This window comes from Chaetomium strumarium, assembly GCF_033439665.1.
Source record: "Chaetomium strumarium strain CBS 333.67 chromosome Unknown B0T15scaffold_4, whole genome shotgun sequence".
NCBI classification, from domain to species: domain Eukaryota; kingdom Fungi; phylum Ascomycota; class Sordariomycetes; order Sordariales; family Chaetomiaceae; genus Chaetomium; species Chaetomium strumarium.
The window spans coordinates 729,775-755,591 of NW_026944432.1; the positions used below are offsets into that span (position 1 = coordinate 729,775).

Here is a 25,817-nt window from a genome sequence, read left to right on the forward strand (position 1 = left end):
ATCACAAAACAACAATACTAGGAACTAACAATAATTACATCAGAAATAGATGAATCTAACCCTTCTGCAACCGCCTAGCAAGTGCGGGCATTATGGCCAGGCTTGCCGCACACACTATAGCACCGAACCTTCGTATGACCTCCCCTAGTACCACTACCATCCAGCTGTATTTCTTGCATTTCCTCCCCATCTATAGCCCCCTGGCTTACCATCTCCTGTGCCTCCTGCACAGTAAATGATCCTCCAAGCCGTATATGTATTTTTTGGCTCTCCGGCGCTTGCTTAGCGCCTTGTTAGCCTTACGGAGCGAAGATACCTCTGCCTAAAGGAGGGCCACCTGGTGCATTATAGCCATCGTACCCTTGGTAAGCTAGTCTATAGCAGCCAACATTGAAGTCGAGGAGCTATTTTGATAGTTGGCAATGCGAGTCTTAATAAGCGTTGACTATGACTCGGCTTCTCGAGAGTTATATAGTGTCTAGAAGACCCAAGATTATATAGTGCCCAGCTATAAGGTTAGGGGTATTAGTATATGAAGCTTGATATCTAGCTTCGAAGGCACCCTCTCTAGATCCTATAGCATAAGGCCAGCCCCTATAGAACTGCCCTATATATTCCTCTTAGTAATAGAGGCAAAGCAGGCCATACGAAAGGCATAAAGGAACTCGAGCTTGCTTATATAGTTGATATACGCATATACCAAGTCCTTGATCTAGCGACCGTATACCTGCTTTAACAGCCCAAAGCAGCTAACATCAAGTGGCTAGAGGAGGTAGGAGGAATATAGAGGCATATAGAGCGTGATAATGTTATTCTACTGGCAATAGAGCTCGAACTCGGTCGAGTGGTAGCTTTCGTAGCTATTAAGGATCAATAACCGGTATTTACCCTTTGTCTAAGGCGCTATATAGTAGTCGAAGTGCTTGATCCAATCAAGGCCTACCGCATTAGTAGTCCAGACATTCTCGGTGATTACAATACGCCAGTCGGCCAGGAGGTTGTACTCTTGATACCAGTTGGCAAGGTAGTACTGCGCCGCTAAGATAATAAGCAGAGGGATAGCCTAGCCAAGGGCATTGACGCCTTAGATCACTGTCGCCGATTTGCAGTTGCTAAGCTAGGCTAGCTTCGCCTTGCCACGGCCATCCGAGGTTGTAACTACTATACCTGAAAAGATAATGCCTATTATAAACCCAGTCTTATCGAAGTTGTAGATATCATTATCTATAATGCTATACTTGGCCTTAATATTCCGTACAAGGGCAAACCATTCGCCAATAACCTTCGGATCCTCGAACTTAGCCCTCTGGTAGTCGTATCTATACGTATAACGCGTCCGGAGCTCTAGCTGGCATTTGACAAAGTTATACGCCCAGACCTTGCCGACAGAGGGCGCGTCGCGTACACGTAGCAGTTAGTTGGCCATATCTTCTATACCACGCAGTCTCGGCGGAAAAGCTCGCTTAGATAGCTCAATTATATACTGAACAAGAGCCTTCTCTTCGGAATCGGTGAGCCGGCGCGAGTTGGGCGTAGTGTCGCGTCGTGCAGGCCGGCCCACTAGTCGGTCTTGCAAGGTTGTTCGTCGAACGTCGTAGTACTTCGCTACAGCCCTTATGCTTAGTTTTTGGTCTTTTTATATCGCTTTGAGGGCTAGGTTTATCCTAGCCTTGTACGAAGAAGACATGTTAGATTGTAAAAGAAATCTAGTTTTAAGCGCGGAAGTGACGCGTCGCGGGTAAAGTGGCCGGCTCGCTTATAAGATACGTTATAGGTAGAGTATAAATAATATGTATATCTAATTATAACCCCTGTTCGAGTTGCTATCCTAGATATAGGGCTCGATCGGGACTTCTCTATCTTCAATAGAAGGAGCGGACTACTTCGAAACATTATAGATGAGAAGAACTTTATAATACCAAGCATACTAACTATGACAGATATCTTCGGCTATGGCACCTTTATAGTAAGACTTATTATAGAGTATTGTGACGAAACCATAGGCAGTCCTGCCTCTGAAAGGGTTCGCCGGCCGAAGGTAACTGCCAGTCGGACTATAGGTCTCGGTGAAGCCAAAAGGTTCACAACAATGCTTGCCGCAATATCTGCACAATAGGTAGAGGCTATTGCTTGTAATTGCTCACTGAGGAAGCTAGCTATCTGAATGAGTGGCAGAATGGTAGAACTATATACAGCTTCCTCCCCTAGGTATCCCGTACCTAGATCTCTGGAACATTTAGAACAATTGTTGTTCTCATTATTCCATCTGGAACAACGTTCCTTGGCGTTGTTCCCTAGGAACAATCGTTCTTGGCATTGTTCCTGATCTCCCCAATCCTCATTAGTTCTTTCTGACTCGTAATGATTGGATACAGGCGCCGCCCGTTGACCATGCAGGTCGGCCCCCACCGGCCTCTGTAGGTTAGTTCATGACATGAAGCTATCCAGAGGCGCTAGAGGATATAGTTAGATATGCTCGCCGCTATCCCCTAAAGTAGAAACAGCAAAGGCAGGACGGAAGCGTACGCGAGTATAGTGGCGCTAATCTCTGCCATTATAGCCGTAGCGACTAAGGACCCGGGTTCGCAAACGTTTGGGTATATGGTCCTAAACTCCTCGCGGATAAAGTCAGGGATATCATTGCCATACGTGCCGAGCATAGCAGCACCGTTGCTTGTACTCGCCGAGTTTGATTATAGAAAGGTCCTACAGCGGTTAGTTATATAGACCGATATAACCGTAGGATGGCGGGCTAGGAAGCTCTTGTCATCTGTACGTAAGTTCCCGGCGCTAGCGAGGAAGATAATGTTTTCCTTACGCTGCTTCTATACCGTCTGGATGGCCTTGGATATCTCTTGGTCATCCCTTAAGAAGCTAAAGGATATGGAGATAATGTTAGCTTTGCCGGTCTGCCTAGCCTAGAAGATAGCCTGCCTAACTAGTAGTATAAGCTTTAAGCGCCAAGGACGATGTAATTGCTTTACCCACCTTCTTAATATTCTCTTGGCTATTTTCGAGTTAATTTATATCTTCGGCGATATAGGCTACCAGGATTTCTATACTAATGGTATACTTGTTATGAACTAACCTGCAGAGGCCGGTGGGGGCCGACCTGCATGGTCGACAGGCGGCACCCGCGTCCAATCATTACGAGTCAGAAGGACCAATGAGGATTGGGGAAATCAGGAACAATGCCAAGAACGATTGTTCCTAGGGAACAACGCCAAGGAACGTTGTTCCAGATGGAACAATGAGAACAACAATTGTTCCAAATGTTCCAGAGATCTAGGTACGGGATACCTAGGGGAGGAAGCTGTATATAGTTCTACCATTCTGCCACTTATTCAGATAGCTAGCTTCCTCAGTGAGCAATTACAAGCAATAGCCTCTACCTATTGTGCAGACATTGCGGCAAGCATTGTTGTGAACCTTTTGGCTTCACCGAGACCTACAGTCCGACCAGCAGATACCTTCGACCGACGAACCCTTTCAGAGGCAGGACTGCCTGTGGTTTCGTCACACCAAGGGGATAGAGGCAGTGCTAGGTCGGCTGGCATAGAACGATATCGACTACCTACGGCTTAAGGCCGTAAAGCCGATGTAGTTCTGGAAGAACAAACCAAACGATATCCAGCGATATTACGCTATTTGCGATACTTTGTCAGACGTTGATAGGAGGTTTCCGAGAGTGATAGGGACGGGCTAAGAAAGACTGATGACTCATCATCCCACTGGCGAGGATTGCTATGGGCAAACTATCATTCTCGGGGGCGATAAGTGACTAGGACGATCCGCGGACGGCGCTGAACGCAGCAGCATTATCGATCACTAGACTAAGCTGGCAGAAGGTGAAGGTATAGCCATTCCTATCTCATGCTAGTCATTCACTGTTTATTTTGCTTTGTCAGTAAGCAATTGAACTTGCTAGCTACAAACTACCATTGAGAACATGGCTTAAGAATTGTTATAAACCTTTTGGCTTCACTGAGTGTCAGTACTTATCGTTGTAACGACACGCGCAGCTGTTGAGGGGGAGAAGAGGCGTCGAGGGTAGGGGGGCCGGATGTGAGACGTACCTGTGGCCAATAATACACCTCCCGAGTTGGGTGTGGTTGAGCATGTATGACACCATTTCCACCCGATTCATGACGATTCAGGCTGACCGGTTGAAGAGCATTCCCTAGCATCCATTTCTAGCTATCTCTCTGCAAATTGCAGCAACACAAGGGGCTGGAGCCAGCCCCTCTGTCCAATAATGGCGGACGCAACACGCTCGCACTCAGGCAGCAATACGCTCCAGTTCAATCATTCTCATGCCACGTACACCACCCGAGGTCCTGCAAGCCAGCTAGCCCCGGTCCCCGAGCGCAACCTTTGTTCATGCCTTGAAAGTGGCTGCTCATGGCAAGCGCGCAAGATCAAAAGACGGCCTGTGCGGACGACCTCTCGCAAGAACACCATTTTGAAAAGATCAGGTGCTGGCAGGCCACATGATCGCGCCAGGCCAGTCTTTGTCGATGGCCTGTTCCTGACCCCGACAAGGGGATGCTGTCCTTGAAATCCAACGGCTAGGGCAAGCCGCCTACGCCAGTGCCCTCCCCGTATGTCATCAGTGCCGAGCGAATCGACAAGATGACTTCTTTGTTCTAAGGTGTGTATCTGCCTAACAGTCAAGAAACTAGTTACTGACTGTCTATGACATTGGATTTGGTATCACCATAACTGTTTATACCCTTGCCGAACAGGGAATGGTCCCGGAACGCCTGTTCGTGGAACCATGAGCATGGCGCTAAGCATGACAAGCGCGCCGACCGCCGCAAGGAACGAACGATTCAGTCAAGAACACACTGGCTGCTGCGGAGGGCGAAGCATCCTGCCCACAGGAGCACACAAGCGCGCCGGCAGCTGTGAGGGACCGGAGGCTTCAGGCACACCCGTGTCGCACTTTCACAACCTGTTACAAGAGTGACAAGATTGGCATCCAAGGCCGCCATCCCTCAGGCTCAATCTCTATACTTTGTTAATACTAGCTCGAAGAGTTGCTACTAAGGATTGAGTTGACTGTTTCAGCAGTGTGTCATACTTTAGTTGTCATTGTCATCCATCAATCAACTTACAATTTCAGTTGGGTGCCGAGTTCTGATTTCCTGGGTCTCTTGGGTTTGCCCTGAAACCTGGTCGGTGTGGATAACTTAGTAGTTCAAAAATACTCTATACATCCGTGCCAGCGTCACTGGCAAGATGTCTCTCTACTCTCCACTGCATCCTTTTCAATCCTCGTAGATCCTCTATGTTTCACCTATGCGTGGTCGTTCCATGTTCCTTTGAAGGTGGAGTTGTAATCGTTGATTCGTCTCTGGGCCACGGGCCCAAATCCTATGCAAGTGGGGAAATGACTACTAAGAAAAGTTATAACACCACGTGCAAGTGTAGGGAAAGACTAACAAAGCCTTGATGTTGTGCCAGAATAGTATAGATAAACTCATGTATAATAAGTCCAGCTCGGGACTCGCATCTATCCTGTCTTTCAAACCCAGACAGATACACAGTGATACAGACACAATCGCACACGCATACCCCACAGGATTGCGCACATACATACGCAAAAGCAACCACTTATACATACCTCATTTTTTTCAAGTCAATATGTCTTCGAGAGGTCAGCCCAACCCCCCCGGCACCGACGTCCTCCTTATAACGGTAATGAGTATACGCCAGAAAGAGGAGGCCACTAAGGCAAACCTCGCCCACATGGAGCGGCAGCTCGCCGAAATGCAACGAAAGAGTGAGCGAGTCAAGTGCTGCTAAAAGCCGAGTCCATTTCGCTAACCGCATAACAAAATCCTTTAGATAAGTCTCCCTCTGAGAAGAACCCTATAAAAAGAAGGATCGCTAGACTCAGAACCGAGCGTGATCAATGGCCTGAGACCATAGCGGACGTGCTCACGCACTGGCTGCTTTCTCTACCGTCAGATCCTTCGGGGTAAGTTTTTGAGCAGCTTGATGCCGTAGAGCGCAATAGCACATGCCACTCACCGGTGGACGTTTGGAATGCTAACGCACGTCTTCACTCTAGCCCACTCCCCACCTTGCCTCAGGAGGTCAAGAACCAGATTCCCGCGTCCCTTAGCAATACTCGTATCGCACGGATCGAGCAGGAGGCCTATAAAAAGATCCAGGAGAAGATGAAGGAGGAGGCCGCGCATAACGCCCAGCGTAGCAGCCACAGCAGCAGGAGATACGCCTAGCTTGCTTAGGAGAGCGAGGGTCTAGAACTCTCGATACTGGTAGAGGTAGGAGGCGGATGGCGGTGATAGAATGGAAGACGCCGTAGGTGGGAGTTCGTTGGCTTGCGATGCCCGCCTAGGTACTGTAGGTAGATACTTTAGTTGGATCTAGAGTGGCATAAGTAGAGTCGGAGCAGACCGGGGATAAAGGGGTATTATATACAGGACGTATACTACTGCCTAGTATATGAAATATCCAAGACTACCTTGACTTGGCCCTACTCACTGCTTGTCGTTTCCTATACTTGCATAGTCCCGCCCTGAAAGTGGACGGTAATAGATCCTGGCCCGGCACCTAGAGGGCGCCAAAGAGGATTACAAGTCTACCTCGAAAGAAATAAGCAGCGACCATATATAGCTGAAACAGGTATGCCTTACAGCAGACCTTCTAGGATAGATACAGGGAGCGGTAGAAGGCAAGTCGAAGACTCGAAATACATCTCGCCGGTCAGTTAGGTACTGTAGCGGGAAAACGTACGGGGTGGTAATCATAGCAGGGCCTTAGTAGGCTCTCTATTATAATAAGCCTTCCCATCATAGCTATCCTTCTCAACCTCCCTACCTCAAATAAGCACCAGAGCCAGACTAGACCTAACGTACGTTATAAGCGAGTGAAACATATAAGCGAATAAAACACTCCCTACTACATCGCATACCCTTTGCACCATACCTTTAATCTCTCTACAACGAACCATGGCTTTACCTTCTAATGAGGCAAGGATTGTCCTTGCACTTAAAGCTCTTCAAAAGGACTATACTCTTAGTCTTCGGGCTACAGCAAAGGTCTATAACGTCAGCCCTGCAACACTTATGCGGCGACGTGATAGCAGGCCTACACGACACGACACTACGCCTAAATCGCGCCGGCTTACAGATTTAGAAGAGCGGGCTATTGTTCAATATATTATTGAACTATCTTTATAAGCCTTTCCACTAAGGTTGCGTGGTATGGAAGATATGGCCAACCAACTACTACACATACATAATGCGCCCCCTGTCGGCAAGCTCTGGGCATACAACTTTGTCAAACGCCAGCTAGAGCTTCGTACGCGTTATACGCGTCGATATAACTACTAGAGAGCTAAGTGCGAGGATCTAAAGGTCATTAGCGATTGGTTCGCTCTCGTATAGAACGTCAAGGCCAAATACGGTATCGTAGAGGACGATATCTATAACTTCGACGAGACCAGGTTTATGATGGGCATTATCTGCGCGGGTATAGTAGTTACAACCTCAGATGGCCGTAGCAAGGCAAAGCTGGCCTAGCCTGGCAACCGTAAGTGGGCAATAGTAATACAAGGCATGAATGCCCTTGGCTGGGCTATCCCACCCTTTATTATCTTAGCCGTACAATACCACCTCGCTAACTGGTATTAAGAGTGCAACCTCCCAGCTGACTGGCGTATTGCAACTACCGACAACGGCTGGACAACTAATATAATAGGCCTCAATTGGATCAAGCACTTCGACTTGTATATAGCACCTCGTATAAAGGGCAAATACTGGTTATTGATCCTCGACGGCTACGAGAGCCACTACTCGACCGAATTCGAGCTCTACTGCTAGGAGCATAAGATTCTCACGCTCTATATGCCTCCGCATTCCTCCTACCTACTCCAGCCACTTGATGTTGGTTGCTTTGGGCCGTTGAAGCACGCGTATGGTCGCCAGATCGAAGACTTGATACGCGCGCATATCAACCACGTAAGCAAGGTCGAGTTCCTCTATGGGTTCTATGAGGCCTTCTTCTCTTCCATTACTGAGAGGAATATCCAGGGTGACTTTGCTAGGGCTAGCCTTATGCCATATAATTCAGTGAGGGTGCTTTCTAAGCTAGATATCAAGCTTCGTATACCAACACCTCCAACCTTACGGCCTAGCACTGTATAACCTTGGGTCTTCCAGACACTATACAACCCCCGAGAAGCTAACTCGCAATCAACGCTCATCAAGACTCGCATTGCCACCCACCAAAATAGCTCCCCGACTTCGATGTTGGCTGCTATAGACTAGCTGACAAAGAGTACAATAGCTATAATATACCAGGTGGCTCTCCTATAGGCAGAGAATGCTTCGCTCCGCAAGGCCAACGAGGCAGTAAGCAAGCGCCGAAGAGCCAAAAGAACGCGTATATAGCTTGGAGGATCACTTGCAGTAGAAGATGCAAAGGATCTACTAGACCAAAAGGCTATGATTGGGGAGGTGGCACAAGAAATGCAGCCGGATGGTGGTGGTACAGGGGGAGCTTATAGGAAGGTTCGGTGCTATGGTGTATGCAGCAAGCCTGGTCATAATGCCCGCACTTGTCAGGAGGTTGCAGAAGCATCTGATTGAGCCGTTTCTGATGTAATTGTAGTTGGTTGATAGTTTTGTTGTTTTGTAATTGAGGATAATGTTTATAGGGTAGTTGTGACGACTAGATGCAATTGAACAGGGTCAAGCCGGCTGTTGTTGTCATTCTATTTCGTGAATCTAAGGTTGAGGAAAGGAAAGAAAAGTTCTGAGTCGGTGGCTCAGAACATTACACGAAGATAGTCCTGATTTGTGGGTCATGTGACCGGTGCTCCACAACAGCCGTCAATCAGGGAGGTCGTGGGTTCGACCCCCGCCTGGGGCGACACCCATACCGACCGTGACAGTAGTGGAGAGTAGGTCATTCGCTTGTCTGGGTCACTCGCTTATTATATACGTTATATATATATATATATATAACATGCATTATAAGCGAGCCGAACATATAAGCGAGCCGGCCACTCTCCACTATACTACCAACAATATCCTTAATCACAAAATAACAACACTAGGAACTAACAATAATTACATCAGAAATAGATGAATCAGACCCTTCTGCAACCACCTGGCAAGTGCGGGCATTATGGCCAGGCTTGCCGCACACACCACAGCACCGAACCTTCGTACGACCCCCCCAGCACCACTACCATCCAGCTGTATTTCTTGCATTGCCTCCCCACCTACAGCCCCCTGGCCTACCACCTCCTGTGCCTCCTGCACAGTAAGTGATCCTCCAAGCCGCACACGTGTTTTTTTTTAGCTCTTCGGCGCTTGCTTAGCGCCTTGTTAGCCTTGCGGAGCGAAGATACCTCTGCCTGAAGGAGGGCCACCTAGTGCATTACAGCCATCGTACCCTTGGTAAGCTAGTCTATAGCAGTCAACATTGAAGTCAGGGAGCTATTTTGATGGTTGGAAATGCGAGTCTTAATAAGCGTTGACTATAACTTAGCTTCTCGAGGGTTATATAATATCTAGAAGACCCAAGATTATATAGTGCCTGGCCGTGAGATTGGGGGTATTAGTATACGAAGCTTGATATCTAGCTTCGAAAGCACCTTCTCTAGATCGTATAGCATAAGGCTAGCCCCTGTAAAACCGCCCTATATATTCCTCTTGGTTGTAGAGGTAAAGAAGGCTATGCGAAAGGCATAAAGAAACTCAAGCTTGCTTATATAGTTGATATACACACGTACTAAGTCCTTGATCTAGCGACCGTACACCTGCTTCAACAGCCTAAAGCAGCCAACATTAAGTGGCTAGAGGAGGTAGGAGGAATATAGAGGTATGCAGAGCGTAATAATATTATTCTACTTACAGTAGAGCTCGAACTCGGTCGAGTGGTGGCTTTCGTGGCCATCGAGGATCAACAACCGGTATTTACCCTTTGTCTAAGGCGCTATATAGTAGTCGAAGTGCTTGATCCAATCAAGGCCTACCGCATTAGTAGTCCAGCCATTGTCGGTGGTTGCAATACGCCAGTTGGCCGGGAGGTTGCACTCTTGATACCAGTTGGCGAGGTGGTACTACGCCGCTAAGATAATAAACGGAGGGATAGCCCAGCCAAGGGCATTGACGCCTTAGATCACCGTCGCCTATTCGCAGTTGCTGAGCTAGGCTAGCTTCGCCTTGCCATGGCTATCCAAGGTTATAACCACCATACCCAGGAAGATAATGCCTATTATAAACCCAGTCTTATCGAAGTTATAGATATCATCATCTATAATGCTATACTTAGCCTTAACGTTCCGTATAAGGGCAAACCATTCGCCAATAACCTTCGGATCCTCGTACTTGGCCCTTTGGTAGTTGTATCTATACGTATAATGCATCCGGAGCTCTAGCTGGCATTTGACAAAGTTATGCACCCAGAGCTTGCCGATAGGGGGCACGTCGCGTACGCGTAGCAGTTGGTTGGCCATATCTTCCACACTATACAGTCTCGGCGGAAAAGCTCGCTCAGATAGCTCAATTATATACTGAACAAGAGCCTTCTCTTCGGAATCGGTGAGCCGGCGCGAGTTGGGCGTAGTGTCGCGTCGTGCAGGTCGGCCAGCGCGCCGGTTGTAGAGGGTCGTAACTGGCACGTTATAGAGCTTGGCTACGCCTCGGAGACTTAGTTCCTTGTCGTTTTGAAGAGCTTTGAGGGCTAAAATTACCCTGGCTTCCTTTGAAGTAGAAGACATATTGGGTTGTAGAAAAACTAATGTTTAGGTGGAGGGAAGACGCGTTGTGCCAAGAAGTGTTCGACTCGCTTATATGTTCGGCTCGCTTATAATGCACGTTATATATATATATACAGACTACTTGACTTTGGCACGTCACGCTCTTGATGGGGACACGGGCGCTATGGCGCGTGCACGTCAAGGGCTGTAGGAAACAACGCCTTCGACGCTGCGTCAGGTTTGATCCCTTGCACTTCATGCACGATTGACACGCCTCCACCAACCAACCGCATAGGATAGTCGTATTACGAACCAGCCAGGCCTCTGACTTCCAGCCACCTATATACCTCGCCCTCTATGAAGGTTTTCTTGGCCCTTGGTTCATCCATCGAGACAGCGGCAAGGCAGCAGCCCGGGCGAAAAGAAAAAGGGGGAAGGTTGGGTCCGGGCTGGGTTTGCATGTCCTGGCATCTGCGGAAACTGGAGATGGGTACATGTGCAGATATGATGGAGGGTCGGGAAACATCCTTCCAAACAGTTGGTCGATAGTGTGGCACATGATTCATCCGTGAAGCCAGCAAGGCGAGGCTGTGAAGGCAACGGGTGATCTTCAGGGAGTGTAGAGTGTCCCCTAATGAAGAGGCGTGTAGGATACGCCTGCGGAAGGTGCTACAGATCCTGGATGTGTCTTTCGGGAGTTTTCTTGATACTATCTGGGGTCATATCGTTTCGGTACAAACTGGTATATCTGGCTTGTTCGGGCCCCTCAGATGATTCTTGGTCCATTACGCGGGCTTGTGTTTCATAAACCCTTGTTGGAATTCCTGGTTGGCTAAGACCGCACCGCGACGGGGTTGGAGGAGACTAGCCTTAGGTCTGTGAGTCACGAGGTATTTGCTCGCACGAGCCCGGGAACGATGGCCTATCGCTCTTGCTTACCGTGTGTTTGGCGGACTTTCCGCTACAAGGAGATGCGAATATGTACTATGTACACCTGCGGGCTTTAAAAGGTCCTGGAGCGAAGGTGACGGCCGGGTTGCTGAATCTGTTTTGCGTTATCGTCGGCGAAGTGGTCGTTATTGACCGACAATTTCTTCATACTTAGAAGGGTTTATCAGGAACTGGCACGCCGCGAGACTTGCAAAAGCTCGTTATAAGCTGCCCGCGGTTTGCGCTATAGTTCCTTCTCAACTGCCGCAATCCCATATCACGTATTGTGGGGTTTTGAGTCACCTCTTGGTATTGTACTTCAATCGGTCATGGCTCAGATGCGGACACGGCGGAACTGCGGACCACGCGACCCAGGCAGGTCGGCTCCTACGGTGGGCCAAGACACTTCGGCCAGAATGAAGAACACGTTGGCAACCCCATTTTCTGCAGGCACTTCTTTTAACACTAGAAACATTATTTGGTAAGAGGATAGTATGATGCACACGTTGGCTAAGAGAATCTCGGAAATTTTGCAACAAACCTTTATCTACACTCTGTCCTAGCTCTAGGCCTGGGGGCCAGTTCACATTGTACAACCAATTGATCAATTGCTCTCTCAATGGTGCCTATTCAAGTCATCTTCCATTTCTGTTAGCCAGCACATCGCTGATACCTACTCTGAAAGTTATGTGGTGATCTGCTCGGGAGGTCCAGATCGATGGATCTGATTGGGAAATCTAGATCGGTGATGAGATCGGGAACTCGAGATCCTAGCATGTCAGAGGTGGAAGGACAGTGCGGCTACTCTTGGTAATACTCAAAACTTAAACAGGATTAACTTCGATTCATTTCGGTGCTGGTTCAATGGTACTAACTGAAGGCTTGACAGGCTAAAAACTAGGTCACGTAAGACAATACGGTAGCGAAGTCGCGATGACAAGGATGCTAGATGTTGGAGTCCGTTCCACCACCAAGTTCATAAAGACTACGAGTATCAGTAGGTATATAAGTGGCCACGCTTGGAAAGCACTACCTAGAATGCCTCGAGCATGGAATATCTACAGCAATATGGGGCCCTCCACTTGACATAACAGCCCTCAAGCAACGATAAGCTACCTAGCCATCCTAGGCGCTGAACTCCCTCGCCTTCTTCGCCGATCCCTTGAACACCGGCGGGCCCGGGATCGTGTACGTCTGCGGCAGCGCGTGGTTGTTGATGTTGAACTGCGGCAGTCAGTCATGGCGTCTTCGCACCACTGGTATGGGAAACAAGGGGTCCCCGTTGATAGTGCTCACCTTGATGTTAGCATCATTGTCCTTGCAGTAGCCCGGAATGGCCACCTTCTGCGAGGCGTCGGGCTGGGCGGTGCCGGAACCCGAGACGGTGATCTGGGCGCACTCCGGGTAGAACTGCGGCGCGTTGGCCTGGTGCAGGGCGATCAGCTCGTGGCGGATCAGGTAGTTGCCCGGGGCGAGGCCCTGTGGGATCTTGCTGGTCCAGGCCTTGTTGCCGCCGACCAGCTTGGCGATGTCCCAGCCCGAGGGCGTCTCGGTGTCGAGGAACACCTTGGTGCCGTCGCCGTGGAAACCGGCCTCGTCGATCTTGAACCAGCCCGCGCCGGAGCCGTCGCACGAGCTGAAGGCGCCGGGGCACTTGTACATCCACACGATGATCGGGCCCTGGCTGTGCGTCCACTGCTGCCAGATCGCCGTGACCTCGTCGCCCGGCGCGGCTGTGGCGCTGAGCTTGGCCGACGTGCCGCCGTTGCAGCGCAGCTTGGCCGCCGAGCACGATGTGACCGGGTTGTAGTCGGGCCATTGCCACTGGATGACGCTCGGCGAGTTGGCGGGGGAGAAGCCTTGGTATCTGCAGTTACCTCTTAGTTCCACGGGGTGTGGCGGTACATCTCTGAGACTGAAGCTCACCCTGGGTAGGTCTTGCCGGCAATCACGTAGCTGGTCACGGCGCCGTGGGCCGCAGCGCCAGCAACGAAGAGGCCAAGATTGGTGAGGATTTGCATGGTTGACTGGTGTCAGTGTGAATGTACTATGTGCAGTTCGAGGCTTAGTGACGGACGGTCATGGGCTTCTGTTCGGGGGCGAGAAGCCTGAGGTCTTATAAGCTAGGGTCAAGGAACGCTTTACGCCCGAATCCCGCATACAACCTTTCCAAAACCCTCCATAACAGTCACTTTCAGCACAAGCCGCCATCCCCACATTTCCCCAGGTTCTCCAGGTTTTTCTTGGTGTTGCTCGCTACCGGCTAATATGCCATGCCGGAAGCACTCGTGCCTCTGGGCTCGCGCATGATAAGCTTTCCCGGCCAGCGACTGGCTCAGCTGCTGCCGGCAGTGGATGAGATTAATTTGGGATCCCCCCCGCAATAACGGAAGGTAGCGCCGACATTTCCATCTCGATATTTGAACTGCGACGCAACGGTTCGAGTCAAAACGCATGACGTAAACGTGCTGGCGGCTCCCGGACCGTGCGACGGATGACCACCGGCCGAGGAACGTCCAGGGTCGGCGTATGATGCTACCGTAGCGACTTGGACTCGGCGCTTTAACGGGGCAATCTATGTACGGCAGGGATACGATGCCAGCAACTGAACATGGTCATGTCGGAGACACGAGTTGGGAGCCCGAGTCGCGGCATTGTCTCACTGGTTGGCGCTTGCGGGCCGTGGTGGTTCAAGACGAAGGTGCAAAGTCCTCGACACAGCTGTGACATGTCACGCGTAAACAGGATGGATAGGATTAGGGGTTCTCAGGCCACTGGCTTCACCGCTGCAATCTCTCCATGCACAACCACGCGGATCATACGGTACCTATATTGTTTGGCCTCCCTCACTCCTGTGATAGCCTTCTACATCTTTTCTGCAACGAACCCCGGTACAGGCAGGGGTGGATGGAGAACAAGTAAGCCACGTGGTCACATGGTCTTCCGCAACGCCAACGATCCCTACTGCCCTCATCTCTCCCGCTGTTCGCATTTCCAAGCTCTGCGATGACTTACGGGAACTTACTACTAGATGCCGCAATCTCCACTCTCGATTTCAACAATGCGGAACTCGATGAACCTGCCGAGCCGGCGATGGACCTCTTTTGATGGGTGGGACTACAACGGCATGAAAGAACGTTTGCAGACAGCGCTGGTCAACATCGACAAGCCTGCGCTTCTGCGCTATGCAGAGCGTATCAAGGGGCAAAAAGTCATTATGAGCGGACCCTTCTCGGCCGACCAGTACTGGATCTGTTTTGAAATGATTGCCGAGGACGAAAGCCTAGTTATTGCCTAGGTCCGCCTGCCCCGCTATCCCGACGTACCGGCTACCATTAGAGAAGAGGATGAAGCATATGGCATCGTATGCGAGGTCGCTACCATGGAGTTCGTAAGGCAAAGGCTGTCTGCAATTCCTGTCCCTCGCCTATACGTATATAAGGGCCCCGGGTCTTAGCTCGCTGCTGATGTCGGGGCTGTATATATGCTTCTGGAAGGCTTCTATGGAAATACCCTGCAAGATGTCGAATTCGATAAGTCGACCACCCCTCATTCCGCCCACCCCCCATTCCGCCCACTTTGTAAGTCTTGGCGTCTAAACCACCCATCTTCTTCAACACCATCTATTATAGTCTGTTCAACCCACCACAATACAGGAAGCATCTGATTCGGGGCTTTCTGACCTGCTCTCTTCAACGCCAGACTCTTCAATACGGCCAGCCTCAATTTGAGCCCGGTGGACCTGTTCAATGGAAGCGAACTGCTTGTTCGGATCCGGGACCACCCTCTTTCTTCTCGACGGCCGGGCTGCCTCTAACTGAACCTTCAGAGCCTCGTTTTCCTGTTGCAATTGAGCCAATTGGAAGTCCTTCTCGTCAAATGCCTTCTCAACCTTCCTGAATAAAAGCCGTCGTGTAGAAAGATCTTGCCGCCGGATAGCCAGGTTGGTTAGGTGACCGCGAAGGTCTACTTTCTTGCGTGGTGTCTGGAATTCGACCTCCTGAGCTATAGTTGTAGTCTGGCTAGGTAGCCTAGATGCTGGGGTCTATGGTAGTAATAGTGGATTGTCTTTTCCAAGCGCCTGGTTCGAATTTTCCAACAAAAGAGGGCTTATCAGTGGTTTCGCCATACTAAGAGGCCATAACCCGGATGCCTTCCACCCAGCTTTGATATTATGAGCTGTAATTGCCTCCCTGCGAGCCTTGACGAGGCACCGCAACATCAACTGCTTGCCTAATGCCGTAGTTTCTGACCAGCTGGTTAACTGGTTGAGGAGCTTGCGGTAGGTATGCTTCAGGGGGGAGAACACTGATAAATCCAACGGCTGGAGGACGTAGGAGGTATAGGCTGGTAAAAAGAGTAGTTGGATATTGTTGCTGAAGCACTCCTATATAAACTCAGTGCTTATATGGCTATCGTGGCCGTCCAGTATCAACAGACACTTCTGGGTAGGATCTTGCGGCTGGGTCCGGGGGATGAAGACCCGTTACAGCCATTCCAACGCAACCACCCTATTAACCCAGCCTTTTTCAGTTGCAATGAATAGCCAGTCCTTTAGTTCGCCCTTGGCGATAGGAAACCACTGCTGTTGAACACTCTTGCCCTTGAAAATAACAGCTGGTGGGAGTGATACCCCTGTCGTAGAGACGCACTCTAAGAAGGAGGTCTACGCACGCGAACCAGGGACTTTCCGTTGCACTACGCGTGTGTAGGCACTTCCAACTACCAAGCCGTTGATACCCTGACCTTCCATAAGGCCGAATTCATCAAAGTTCCAGCAGTTAGCCGGTAAGATGTCCTTGATGGCTAGGATTTTCAGGAGTAGGAACCAGCTGCGGATAACCGAGTCAGTAGCGCCATTGATACAGGCTAAGTCGATCTTACGGCCTCGCTAGGTATAGAGGACCGGGTTCCTTCGGATAAACCGGTTGATCCAGCTCTTCCCGATAGTCTTTTCGGGTGCTCCTTGGGCCTCTAGAACCCGGCTGGCGAACTCCCGGATCTGCGCATGGGTTGGTGGGACACCTAGAGCGACCTGGGCTAAGACCCATCGCGTAAGATGATCTTCTTGTACTCGGCTAAGTGTCTGTTGCGGTTCGGCCGCAGTTGAATGGGTCTGAGTACCAAGAAGGCGGTCGCGAATAGTAGAGCGTGGGATGCCGAACTCACTACAGATGCTTCGCAATGACTGGCGCCCAAGACGGTATTGCTCAACTGCATCTTGTATATCTTGCTCTGAGTAAGCCATCTTGAACTGGCAATCAGTTTGATACAAAAAAAAGGCCGTTTGGCCAGAGATTGAGTGAGTTATGGTAAGTTGAAGTGGTTGGGTTGAAAAAGCGGTGTGGACTTACAAAGTGGGCGGAATGGGGGGTGGGCGGAATGAGGGGTGGTCGACTTACACCATTGGGGGTTCGACTCTCGGAAACGTTTCCGGGGAGCTTATCCTTTCGAACCCTTCTGATGGCGAAATCTAACTCGGCCCTCTCTGTGGATTTGTCCGAAGTGCAGTCCGCCTAAGGACGCCAGACCTTGGGCCTGGGTACCGTGTACTCCTGCAGAGACATCCCGTCAGCTGGTTCAAGTTCAAAGTCAATGGACGGCGAAGGCGACTTACATAGGTCTGGCGTCTGCGCTCGTAATAGGCATCCCCCAGATACTTGAAAGCCGGGTCAGACTCCTTGTAGACGCCCAGGAAGGAGACCAGGTATTCCTGACTGGGCACCGCGGTGCCCTGACCGCTGACCTCCAGCTGAGCGCACTGCGGAAAGAGCTGCGGGAAGCCGTTGGACCCTTCCGAGAAGAACACCTCGTGGCGGATGAGGTAGTGGCCCGGCTTCAGCTTCTCCGGAACCCGGACGGTGATGGGCTTCTGCCACAGATCGTTCTGCTCCCACGTCCTGCGGTCCGTGATGGACGCTCTCGAGATCGACCCCGCCGGCCAGCTCGTGCTGGAGTAGCCGGACTCCCAGATCTTGAACCAGCGCTGCCCGCGGCCGTCCCACTTGTCGCACGGTCCGCCGCAATCGGCCATGTACACCATCAGGGGGCCCCAGTAGTGATACCAGGGAGATCGAGGCGTGAGGCACACCATAGGCTTGGGATCGTTCCACTCCGGGAAAAGGGGCTCGTCGGGGCGGGACCAGTTTGGCGGGCACGGCGGCGGAGCGTAGAATGCTTGGATCACCCCGCCGGCCTTGATGGGCGCGTGTTCCTTCGGAGGCTGCACCTGAAGCGGGTAGCCGCGGTTGCACGCGAGATAGGGGTGCGAGATGTTGTAGATCGGGTCCCCCCACCAACGGCGTTGTACGGAGACCTGGCCTTTCATGGGCAGCCTTGCGGTGGACTCTCTGTGCGCGATCCCAGTAGGTCATACTCACCCGGGGTAGTCAACACCGTCGATGGTGTAGTTGAAGACGCCTCCATGTGCGGTCACTGGAAGGGCTATGCCCCAGGCGACGGCAAGAAAGGACGGCAGGCGCATGATGGGCAATGTAGAGAGGGATTCCAAAGAACAAAGAGAGGTTTGGATGAGGAGTCGCCTCAGGGCGGACTGGGAGTCGATGTCCTACTTTGAATGATCCCGCTTCCGCACTTGGTTCGTAGCCGTCGTCTGCTTTATATAGACGTTTCCATTTCTCATCGCAAGTCTTGAGCGGTTCTCGATGCTCCGCCAGCAACCTTCCAGAATAAGGGCATCGGTCCGCTCATAGTCGCCATGATGGATACGCCCGCGAACCGAGGTGGCTGCGATAGGTTGTCACATTGCCGACTGCAGGAAGAGTACAGTCCATCGGATGAAAGCGCTGCGTGTAGGTGACATGCAATGGTGGGCACCTGGTACCGAGCCAATAGAGATCGCTCAACTTACCATCAAGGTACCTATATGCTGGGTGTTAAATCGGTGCATGTACCTATATTCAGTCATCAAGGTTCCATCCCGGCCAACAAGAACGATCATGTGAATTCGCTGTCCGGATTGATTCTCGTATTCAACTACCTTTTGACCGCGTCTACCGGAGACTGGAATCGCGGCAATGCTACCTTACGTAAGTTAGTACCTTATATAATCATGTGGCATGCGCACACACCACCTGGATATGATGCAGTAGATTGTTTTGACTGGATCCGGCCTCAATGACAGCTGCGGTGTGGATGGACGAGAATAGACGAGAGTGATGCGTTTGTATACCAGGCCTTTGTACGGCGTCACGGCTCATCGCTCTTCTTTGGTTGCTTGTCTGAGAACAACACCTGCTAGGGTGCTTCGATGTTGGATGTTATTGCTAGTCTTTCTTTAGTCCTTGTTGGTGGATTCCCCGCGGCCCAACACTAACGGATCTCTGCAGAACATCCTAAGTAAGCTCAGGCTGGTATGGAACTGAGCCCGAAGGAGACCTCTGGACCGTACTCTGGACCACCCAAGGTGGAGGCAACAGACACCCCACCACCGATCCTAGTATCGCTTTGTAGGCAACTTATCTGGCAATGCCGCTCTGCCCCCCTTCAGGCGCCTCAACAAAGCGACGCCTCGGCGTCTTGGCCTCGGTGCTGTCAGAAGCTAGATGCGGCGGCGAAGTGCCGGAGTAGGACCGCTCCACCATACACTCCGAGCGCTCATGCTTGTCTCCGGCGTCGGCGCTATCTGTAGAAGATGGTTGCTACCGTCAGTATGCGGGCGAAGACTGCACCGACGGCGGTACCAGCGACAGCGCCGGCGAGGATTCCTCTATCGTTGTTGGTTTGGTTGATCGCCGCTGGCGGCAGGTGTGGAAACAGCAGAGCTGGATGTCTCTCTGGAGGGCATGCCGGGGACCTTCTATGCGAGCTGAATCATGAGTGCGTTGATTGTCATGATTCAGACTGCTTTCGTTAGGCGACGTCAGGAAACTAAAGTCGCAGGAGCCGCTGGAGCCGCCGTGGAGGACAGTAAGACAGGCTGCTGTGGACTCCCGTCGGCACGCGAATCGCAGGTCTGGGCGCGCCTGTCAACAGAACCTCCTTCGGATCAATAGTCCACAAACGTCTCGCCAGCTTCCATCTGGTACTGCACTCGGCAGTCCATCGTCTCACCGACCATGGCTGTACAGGCCGAAGTGTATCCTAGCGGAGAGATAGCTCCCGGACAGTAAAAGGCTCAAAGCCGCACTCGCCTGACGGCCGAGTCCCTGTCGGCATACCCACTGTTGTCGGCCAAAATCCCGTATCGGCTCCTAAGCTGAGCGGAACACTGTCCACACCAGGCCATATCGGAGCATTCGGATGATGTTGGAGTCTTGGTCCTTGCACAGAACCGAAAGTAAAAGTTGGGTCACACTCCAACAACCTCACCAAAATTCAATATGTTCAGCGCCATCGTTAGCAGATTTGGATGAAAACTGAAGACTTCAAGAGAGTCTCTATTGGTGTGTTTTCATAAATTCTTCAGTGGCGGGTTTGTTCATCACGAGTGTCCGGGGCCGGGGGTTGGGGGGTTGATGAGAAGTTGAAAACACCGGGTGGAGCATAACAGTCGAGTGGTCCTAGCGTCTACCCCTAGCCCCACTTGCCAATTTGGACCTCAGTCCTTGATTCAATTTCCACTTTCCCAACATCTGAACCTGGCCTCGAGAGTCGGCAGTTCCAGATTGCTTCATGTCGAAGAGCTTCTGAAGACGTTGGCACTTCGGCCCTGAAGCCGACTCTATACTCCGGCCCTATTTGGCTCGTTGCTCCAGCTCGCACCACGCGGAACGCCACAAAATATGGCGAACGATGATGAGTTCGAGGATAGTATATTCGACAATGTCAACGAAGCCGAACTAGCTGAGCTGGAGCGGCCAAAGAAACGTCGAAGGACATCCAAAGGACCGCAGGACAACCGAGATGATGATAGTATCTTTGACGATCTCGACGAGGCCGACCTCGCAGAGCTGGAGCGACCCACACAACGCCCGAGGACATCTGCAGAAGTGCCAAACACCCAAGGCGGCCAAAGCCGCCTCGCGCTTGCTGAGCGCATCCTGAAGGAACAGTTCGGCTTTCCCTGTTTTCGTCATGAGCAAGCTGGTGCCGTCCAAAGCATTCTCGCGGGAGACAATGCGCTTGTCATCTTCCCAACCGGTGCAGGCAAGTCCCTGTGCTATCAGGTATGATTCTGTACCCCGGCTGGACCTTAACATGGAGCCCGGCAGTACTGCAAAGCATGCTAACATCAATGATAGATTCCTGCAATTGCCTTTCCGGAGCTGGACAAAGTTGATGGGCTTAGGGGACCATCTACTGCTGGCGTCACGCTTGTTGTGTCACCGCTGATCGCTCTAATGACAGATCAGGTCGATGCCCTGAAAAAGCGCGGCCTCCCCGCCGAGAGCATCGACTCAAGCAAGTCATGGGAGGATGTCCAGCGCATCTACGCCAGCTTGCGGGAGTCGAAGTTGCGAATTCTGTACTGCGCACCCGAACGGTTGAACAACGAGGGATTCGTGGCAACCATCGGGGATATTCCCGGAGGGATTCGCTTGCTGGCCGTGGATGAGGCCCACTGCGTCTCAGAAGTGAGGCTATTTCCCCCTGTGGACGCATGAAGGCTGACAGCCGTACGTAGTGGGGTTACTCCTTCAGACCAGAGTATCTGAAAGGTATACCCACCTCTGCATATCATTGCCACGACTGCTTCCTGACTGTTCCGATCTACAGTTGCCCGCTTCGCCGACGAAGTCAAAGCTGAACGTGTTATATGTCTGACAGCCACTGCGACACCGAACGTCGCCAAGGACATTTGCAAGGCTTTCAACGTCAAGGAGAGTTGCGTCTTCAAGACGTCCGTGTATCGGCCCAAGTAAGTTAGCCCTCCCGACGCAGCCACGGGTTTTGTCTGGAAGGCAACTAACATAGGTGCTCAGCCTCGAGCTGCATGCCAAGTCCATCAGTGCTGGCTCCGTGCCGGCAGACTACTGGATCAGACTTGTACTAGGGATGCCGGAGGGCGACAAGGGATTCAAGACGGAAAGTGACAAGAGATTTGAAGAGTTGTTCGGTTTTCTTCGCAGCCATCCCGGGCCGACGCTTGTCTACGTCGCACTGCAACAGCAGGCAGAAACACACGCCAACGTCCTCAAAAAGCACGGTTTCAACGCCGCAGCATTTCATGCCGGCATGAAGACGGAAGAGAAACGATTCGTTCAGGACGGTTTCATGTCCGGTAAGATTCAAATTGTAGGCCACCCCGGGTCAAGTACCTCTGCGTAGCAGACTGACACACTCCCAGGTCTGCGCAACGATTGCCTTTGGCATGGGTATCGACAAGCCAGACATTCGCAACGTCGTCCACTGGGATCTTGCCAACACTGTCGAAGAGTACAGCCAGCAGATTGGCCGCGCAGGCAGAGACGGCAAGAAGAGCTATTGCATGTTCTACCTAGCGCCTAGCGCCTTTTACCTCCGGCAGATCTTCGCCCGTGCGGATCTGCCTTCACGACAGTCCCTCAAGGGCCTCATTCTCGATATCCTCGGCCAAGCGCGCGATCTCGGCGTACGGCAAGTCTTCAAGGTCAGCCACTATCAACAGGAGCGAGAGTACGACATCCGCGCAAGCCCGTTGTCGATCATCTACGCAACCCTCGAACTGCATTTTGGGTTCTTCCGGGCCATTACGCCGCAATACACGACGTACAAGTTTGAGGCTATGAAGTCGTACCACTACACGCTCAAGAATGACAGCAGCAAGGAGGCGACGGCGATTCTCTCAGGCGCCAAGAAGAAAGTCAAGTTCCACGACATTGATGTCAACGAGGTAGCTAGCCAGGCCTGTTTGACCAGAGACAATATCGTCAAGAAGCTCAATCAGCTCAACGAGCGTGGCCATGTCAAGTTGCAGACCAAAGGGCTGGAGCACAGATACATCATCCTGAGGGAGCTGCCGAAGACGGAACCAGAGATTGAGGCAGTGGTCGACAAGGTCTACGCCCAACTGCAGACGCGCGAGACGGATGCCCTCAATCGGGGACGGGAGGTGATGGACCTGATCACGGGCAACAGATGCTTCGCCCGCGCGCTGGCCGAGCACTTTGGCATGGGACTCCCTGGCGGCAAGCCATCGTGCGGTCACTGCACGTACTGCTTCACCAAGCGGCCCGTGAAGCCGCCAGCACAGCCGCGAGAGGCCACGACGGCGGCGTCGATCCAGCGTGTGCTGCAGGCGACCAAGGTGCGCGACGATCCGCGCTTCCTGGCGCGGGTGGCATATGGCATCAAGAGCCCGCGGGTCACAGAGTTGAAGCTGGACAAGTCGCCCGTCTTTCGGTCACTTGCTCACCATGATTTTGACGTAGGCACTGAATATCATTTCATCGGAATCACCCCTGAGCTGAGCTGACGTTGATCTATGTAGGATCTCTTGAGGGAGTTCACTAAAGCCTGCGACGCAGCACCGGCGACGAAACGGCAGGCATGAGGGTTAAAGTGTTGAGCGTTTCGGAGTTCGAATTGTAGGGTGATGGATGCCGGCACCCGAGAGTAACACAGGGACATGGGAGTTGAGTTGGGCCTGGTGTGCTAACGGTGTTGGTTGGACTGGACGGGTTAAGAACACGGTGGAAGTTCTCCTGGTGAGTGGCGTCTCAAAGCAGGCCTTTTGTACGCTGCCACCTTTTACCTTTATATTGTTTGTAACGGCTAGAGTCGCAGGTAATATCTAGCAGACCTATCCTGCAGCACTCTTGATGAACTGTTCAACCATCGCGCTACAAGAGCCTCCCGCCCCTGCAGAGCTCAGTGCCCTATGCGGTGCACAGCGGCATGCTCACCAGGACCGTGATCATGCCCGGCATGGCCCCCATCCTCCTCCTCAGCCCAGTCAGGGAACCCATCCTCAAACAGCTCCGCCAACCGATCCACCTTGTCCTCCACACCCTTATCCTCGCGCATGACCTCTTCCCACAGCTTCATCTCCGCATCGGTCAACAAACACGCATCCAGCACCCGCTCCAGCCCTCCCACGTCGAGCTTCTCCCCAATGAAGACAATCTCCTGCCGCCGATCGCCCCACTCCCCGCCCTGCGCGATGTCGTGCTGCACGAGCGCGTCGACCTCGGGGTCACCCGTCGTGTACTGCTCGGCCGGCAGCGTGCAGAACCAGGGCCGCCCGCCGCGCAGCGTCAGCATGGCGCCGGCCTGCGACCACTCCCCGGCGCGGTGCGGGCGCGTCGCGAGCAGGAACTCGCCCTTGGAGCGGAACAGGCAGGCGAAGAGAGGGTGGGCGCGCTTGGTCGCTAGGATGGTCGGGTTGGAAGGGGGGGTTAGGTCGTCGTCGTCGTCGGTTTCTGCTGCTACTAGTGGTAGTTGTGGTTCCCTGTCCTTTGAATTGGTATTGGCATTGGATTTTGAATTGGAATGGGTGGTGGAGGAGGAGGGCGCGGTGGCTGCTGTTGTGGTGGAGCTGGGGCTGGAACTGGAGGTGCTGCGTGAGGAGGAGGGGGAGGAGGGGATATTATTATCGTCGGTTGAAGCCATGTCGATGTCGATGTCGATGTCGGTTGTGCCTTGGGGCTTTTGTTCGTTGTCTGTTTTGCCTTCGTCTTCATCCTCCCCGTCCTCGTCGTCGTTGTCGTCGTCTTCTGGAGTCTCCAGCTGGAGAATGAACTTATCATACAGCAGCGCCCACAGTCGGCGGGGGTGGAACGGCCGGCGGCGCGAGTAGACGAAGTTGCGCACGTTGTACTCCTCCGTCTCGGGCTTCGGGGTCAGGACGTTGCGGCCGTTGACCTGGTTCCCAATTAGTATCTAGTAGTTCGATGGATGAGACTGCTTAAGACAGACTGGGGAGTTTGTGGTGGGCACTCACCTCCCTGAGAGTCATGGCGTGGAGGTCCTGCAGCCAGCCGTACCCGGTCTGGGCGCGCTCCATGTCGAACATGCCCGTGTTGACAATCTCCTTGACGTCGATCTTGCCGTAGCTGGACTCGAGCAGCTTCGCGCGGTGGTTGAGCTTGGTGATCAGGTCGATGATGCGGGATTTCGTGTCTTTATCGACCTGAAGTACACGGGGGAGGTTAGCTCTCTCAGTGGGCAAGCGTCACAGGGAAAAGGGGGGGTTTGTGGCATGGCGCACCATGTCGATCTTGTTGAGCACAATGACATCGGCGAACTCGATCTGATCCACCATAAGGTCCGACACGGTCCGCTCGTCCTCGGGTGTGACGTCGTCCCGCCTCGACGAGAGGAGTTCGTCCGTGTCAAAGTCATTGAAGATAGTGAAGGCGTCGATGACGGTGGCGGTGGTGTCCAATTTGGCGAACTTGTCCAGCCCACCGGCCTTTTTCCTACAAGCACGGCCATCCAACAGCTGATTAGCGCGCTCTCGGTGGACTCCATAGCCGGTGAGCAGAATGGAGTGGTTCCGTTCCGACTTACACTTTGTTCAGAACCTTCAGCATCTCCTCATCGAGCCCCTCGCAATCCTCGGCCAGGGCGCCCATCTGCTCGGCCAGCCGCCGGTCGAATGTCTCAGCCACCTGCTCGGGCTCGCTGATGCCGCTGCTCTCGATGATGATGTAGTCGAACTCCTGCAGCTCGGAGAGGCGCACCAGCTCCTCGAGGAGGTCGCCGCGGAGAGTGCAGCAGATGCAGCCGTTCTGCAGGGCGATGACTTTCTCTTCCGTCTTTGTCAGGCGGTGGATCTGCTTGATCAGCGATGCGTCGACGTTGATGCTGTCCCCGTAGCGTCAGTCAATACATTTACCCACGAGCTTATCCTGAGGAGAGGGGGCTTTTGGGGGGAGGTCGGAACTCACGCGCCGATGTCGTTGACGATGATGGCGATGCGGAGGCCGTGCTCGCTTCGCAGGATGTGCTGTAGCAGCGTCGTCTTGCCGCTGCCCTGTTCATCCGGGACCGCTTCAATACCGGTTCCCAAAGAGGAACTCTTGCGAGAATTACTACTAGTACTTACCAGGAAGCCCGAGAGGAGAGTGACTGGGAGTGCCTTCTCTGGCACCCGCGGCTTACGCGGCGCAGTCTTCTGCCTTTTGGATCTCGTCTGGGCCATTATGGCTGTGATGAAGCCGCGGGCATGGGTATGGGGAGGATGGAGGATGGACGATAGAGGGGGAGGAGAGAAGGGGAGGAAAAGGCACCGGGTGCCTTTCTTGCCCTTGAATAGTATTTA

General features: G+C 52.4%; 6 protein-coding genes across 6 annotated transcripts; 3 read left to right on the forward strand and 3 right to left on the reverse strand.

The window, feature by feature from the left end:
• Nucleotides 1-5,646: 5,646 nt before the first annotated feature.
• On the forward strand, nucleotides 5,647-6,440 carry B0T15DRAFT_555146 (uncharacterized protein; the record flags this gene model as incomplete). Its single annotated transcript, XM_062870381.1, has 3 exons — nucleotides 5,647-5,785; nucleotides 5,851-5,983; nucleotides 6,077-6,440. 3 exons carry the CDS (start codon nucleotides 5,647-5,649, stop codon nucleotides 6,246-6,248), a joined length of 444 nt encoding a protein of 147 aa, XP_062720992.1. The 3' UTR covers nucleotides 6,249-6,440.
• A 6,162-nt stretch (nucleotides 6,441-12,602) lies between these two features.
• Nucleotides 12,603-13,877, reverse strand: B0T15DRAFT_531658 (glycoside hydrolase). The gene is made up of 3 exons (XM_062869266.1): nucleotides 13,598-13,877; nucleotides 12,968-13,538; nucleotides 12,603-12,895 (listed from the first exon to the last, which is right to left on the reverse strand). The coding sequence occupies exons 1-3, from the start codon at nucleotides 13,690-13,692 to the stop codon at nucleotides 12,797-12,799; spliced, it is 765 nt and encodes a 254-aa protein (XP_062720993.1). The 5' UTR covers nucleotides 13,693-13,877; the 3' UTR covers nucleotides 12,603-12,796.
• A 755-nt stretch (nucleotides 13,878-14,632) lies between these two features.
• Nucleotides 14,633-15,186, forward strand: B0T15DRAFT_531661 (uncharacterized protein). The gene has a single exon (XM_062869267.1). It carries the CDS (start codon nucleotides 14,703-14,705, stop codon nucleotides 14,967-14,969), a length of 267 nt encoding a protein of 88 aa, XP_062720994.1. The 5' UTR covers nucleotides 14,633-14,702; the 3' UTR covers nucleotides 14,970-15,186.
• Nucleotides 15,187-16,746: 1,560 nt separating this feature from the next.
• On the reverse strand, nucleotides 16,747-18,155 carry B0T15DRAFT_502358 (glycoside hydrolase; the record flags this gene model as incomplete). The annotated part of the gene is made up of 5 exons (XM_062867430.1): nucleotides 16,747-16,757; nucleotides 16,841-16,900; nucleotides 17,074-17,226; nucleotides 17,289-18,021; nucleotides 18,052-18,155. 3 exons carry the CDS (start codon nucleotides 18,153-18,155, stop codon nucleotides 17,188-17,190), a joined length of 876 nt encoding a protein of 291 aa, XP_062720995.1. The 3' UTR covers nucleotides 16,747-16,757; nucleotides 16,841-16,900; nucleotides 17,074-17,187.
• A 2,104-nt stretch (nucleotides 18,156-20,259) lies between these two features.
• On the forward strand, nucleotides 20,260-23,420 carry B0T15DRAFT_191442 (P-loop containing nucleoside triphosphate hydrolase protein). The gene is made up of 7 exons (XM_062862445.1): nucleotides 20,260-20,799; nucleotides 20,875-21,207; nucleotides 21,258-21,291; nucleotides 21,350-21,491; nucleotides 21,556-21,868; nucleotides 21,921-22,979; nucleotides 23,043-23,420. Exons 1-7 carry the CDS (start codon nucleotides 20,416-20,418, stop codon nucleotides 23,103-23,105), a joined length of 2,328 nt encoding a protein of 775 aa, XP_062720996.1. The 5' UTR covers nucleotides 20,260-20,415; the 3' UTR covers nucleotides 23,106-23,420.
• Nucleotides 23,421-23,422: 2 nt separating this feature from the next.
• B0T15DRAFT_502360 (CobW/HypB/UreG, nucleotide-binding domain-containing protein) lies at nucleotides 23,423-25,750 on the reverse strand (the record flags this gene model as incomplete). Its single annotated transcript, XM_062867431.1, has 6 exons — nucleotides 25,602-25,750; nucleotides 25,444-25,529; nucleotides 25,064-25,360; nucleotides 24,762-24,972; nucleotides 24,495-24,683; nucleotides 23,423-24,415 (listed from the first exon to the last, which is right to left on the reverse strand). The coding sequence occupies exons 1-6, from the start codon at nucleotides 25,695-25,697 to the stop codon at nucleotides 23,423-23,425; spliced, it is 1,872 nt and encodes a 623-aa protein (XP_062720997.1). The 5' UTR covers nucleotides 25,698-25,750.
• Nucleotides 25,751-25,817: the final 67 nt, after the last annotated feature.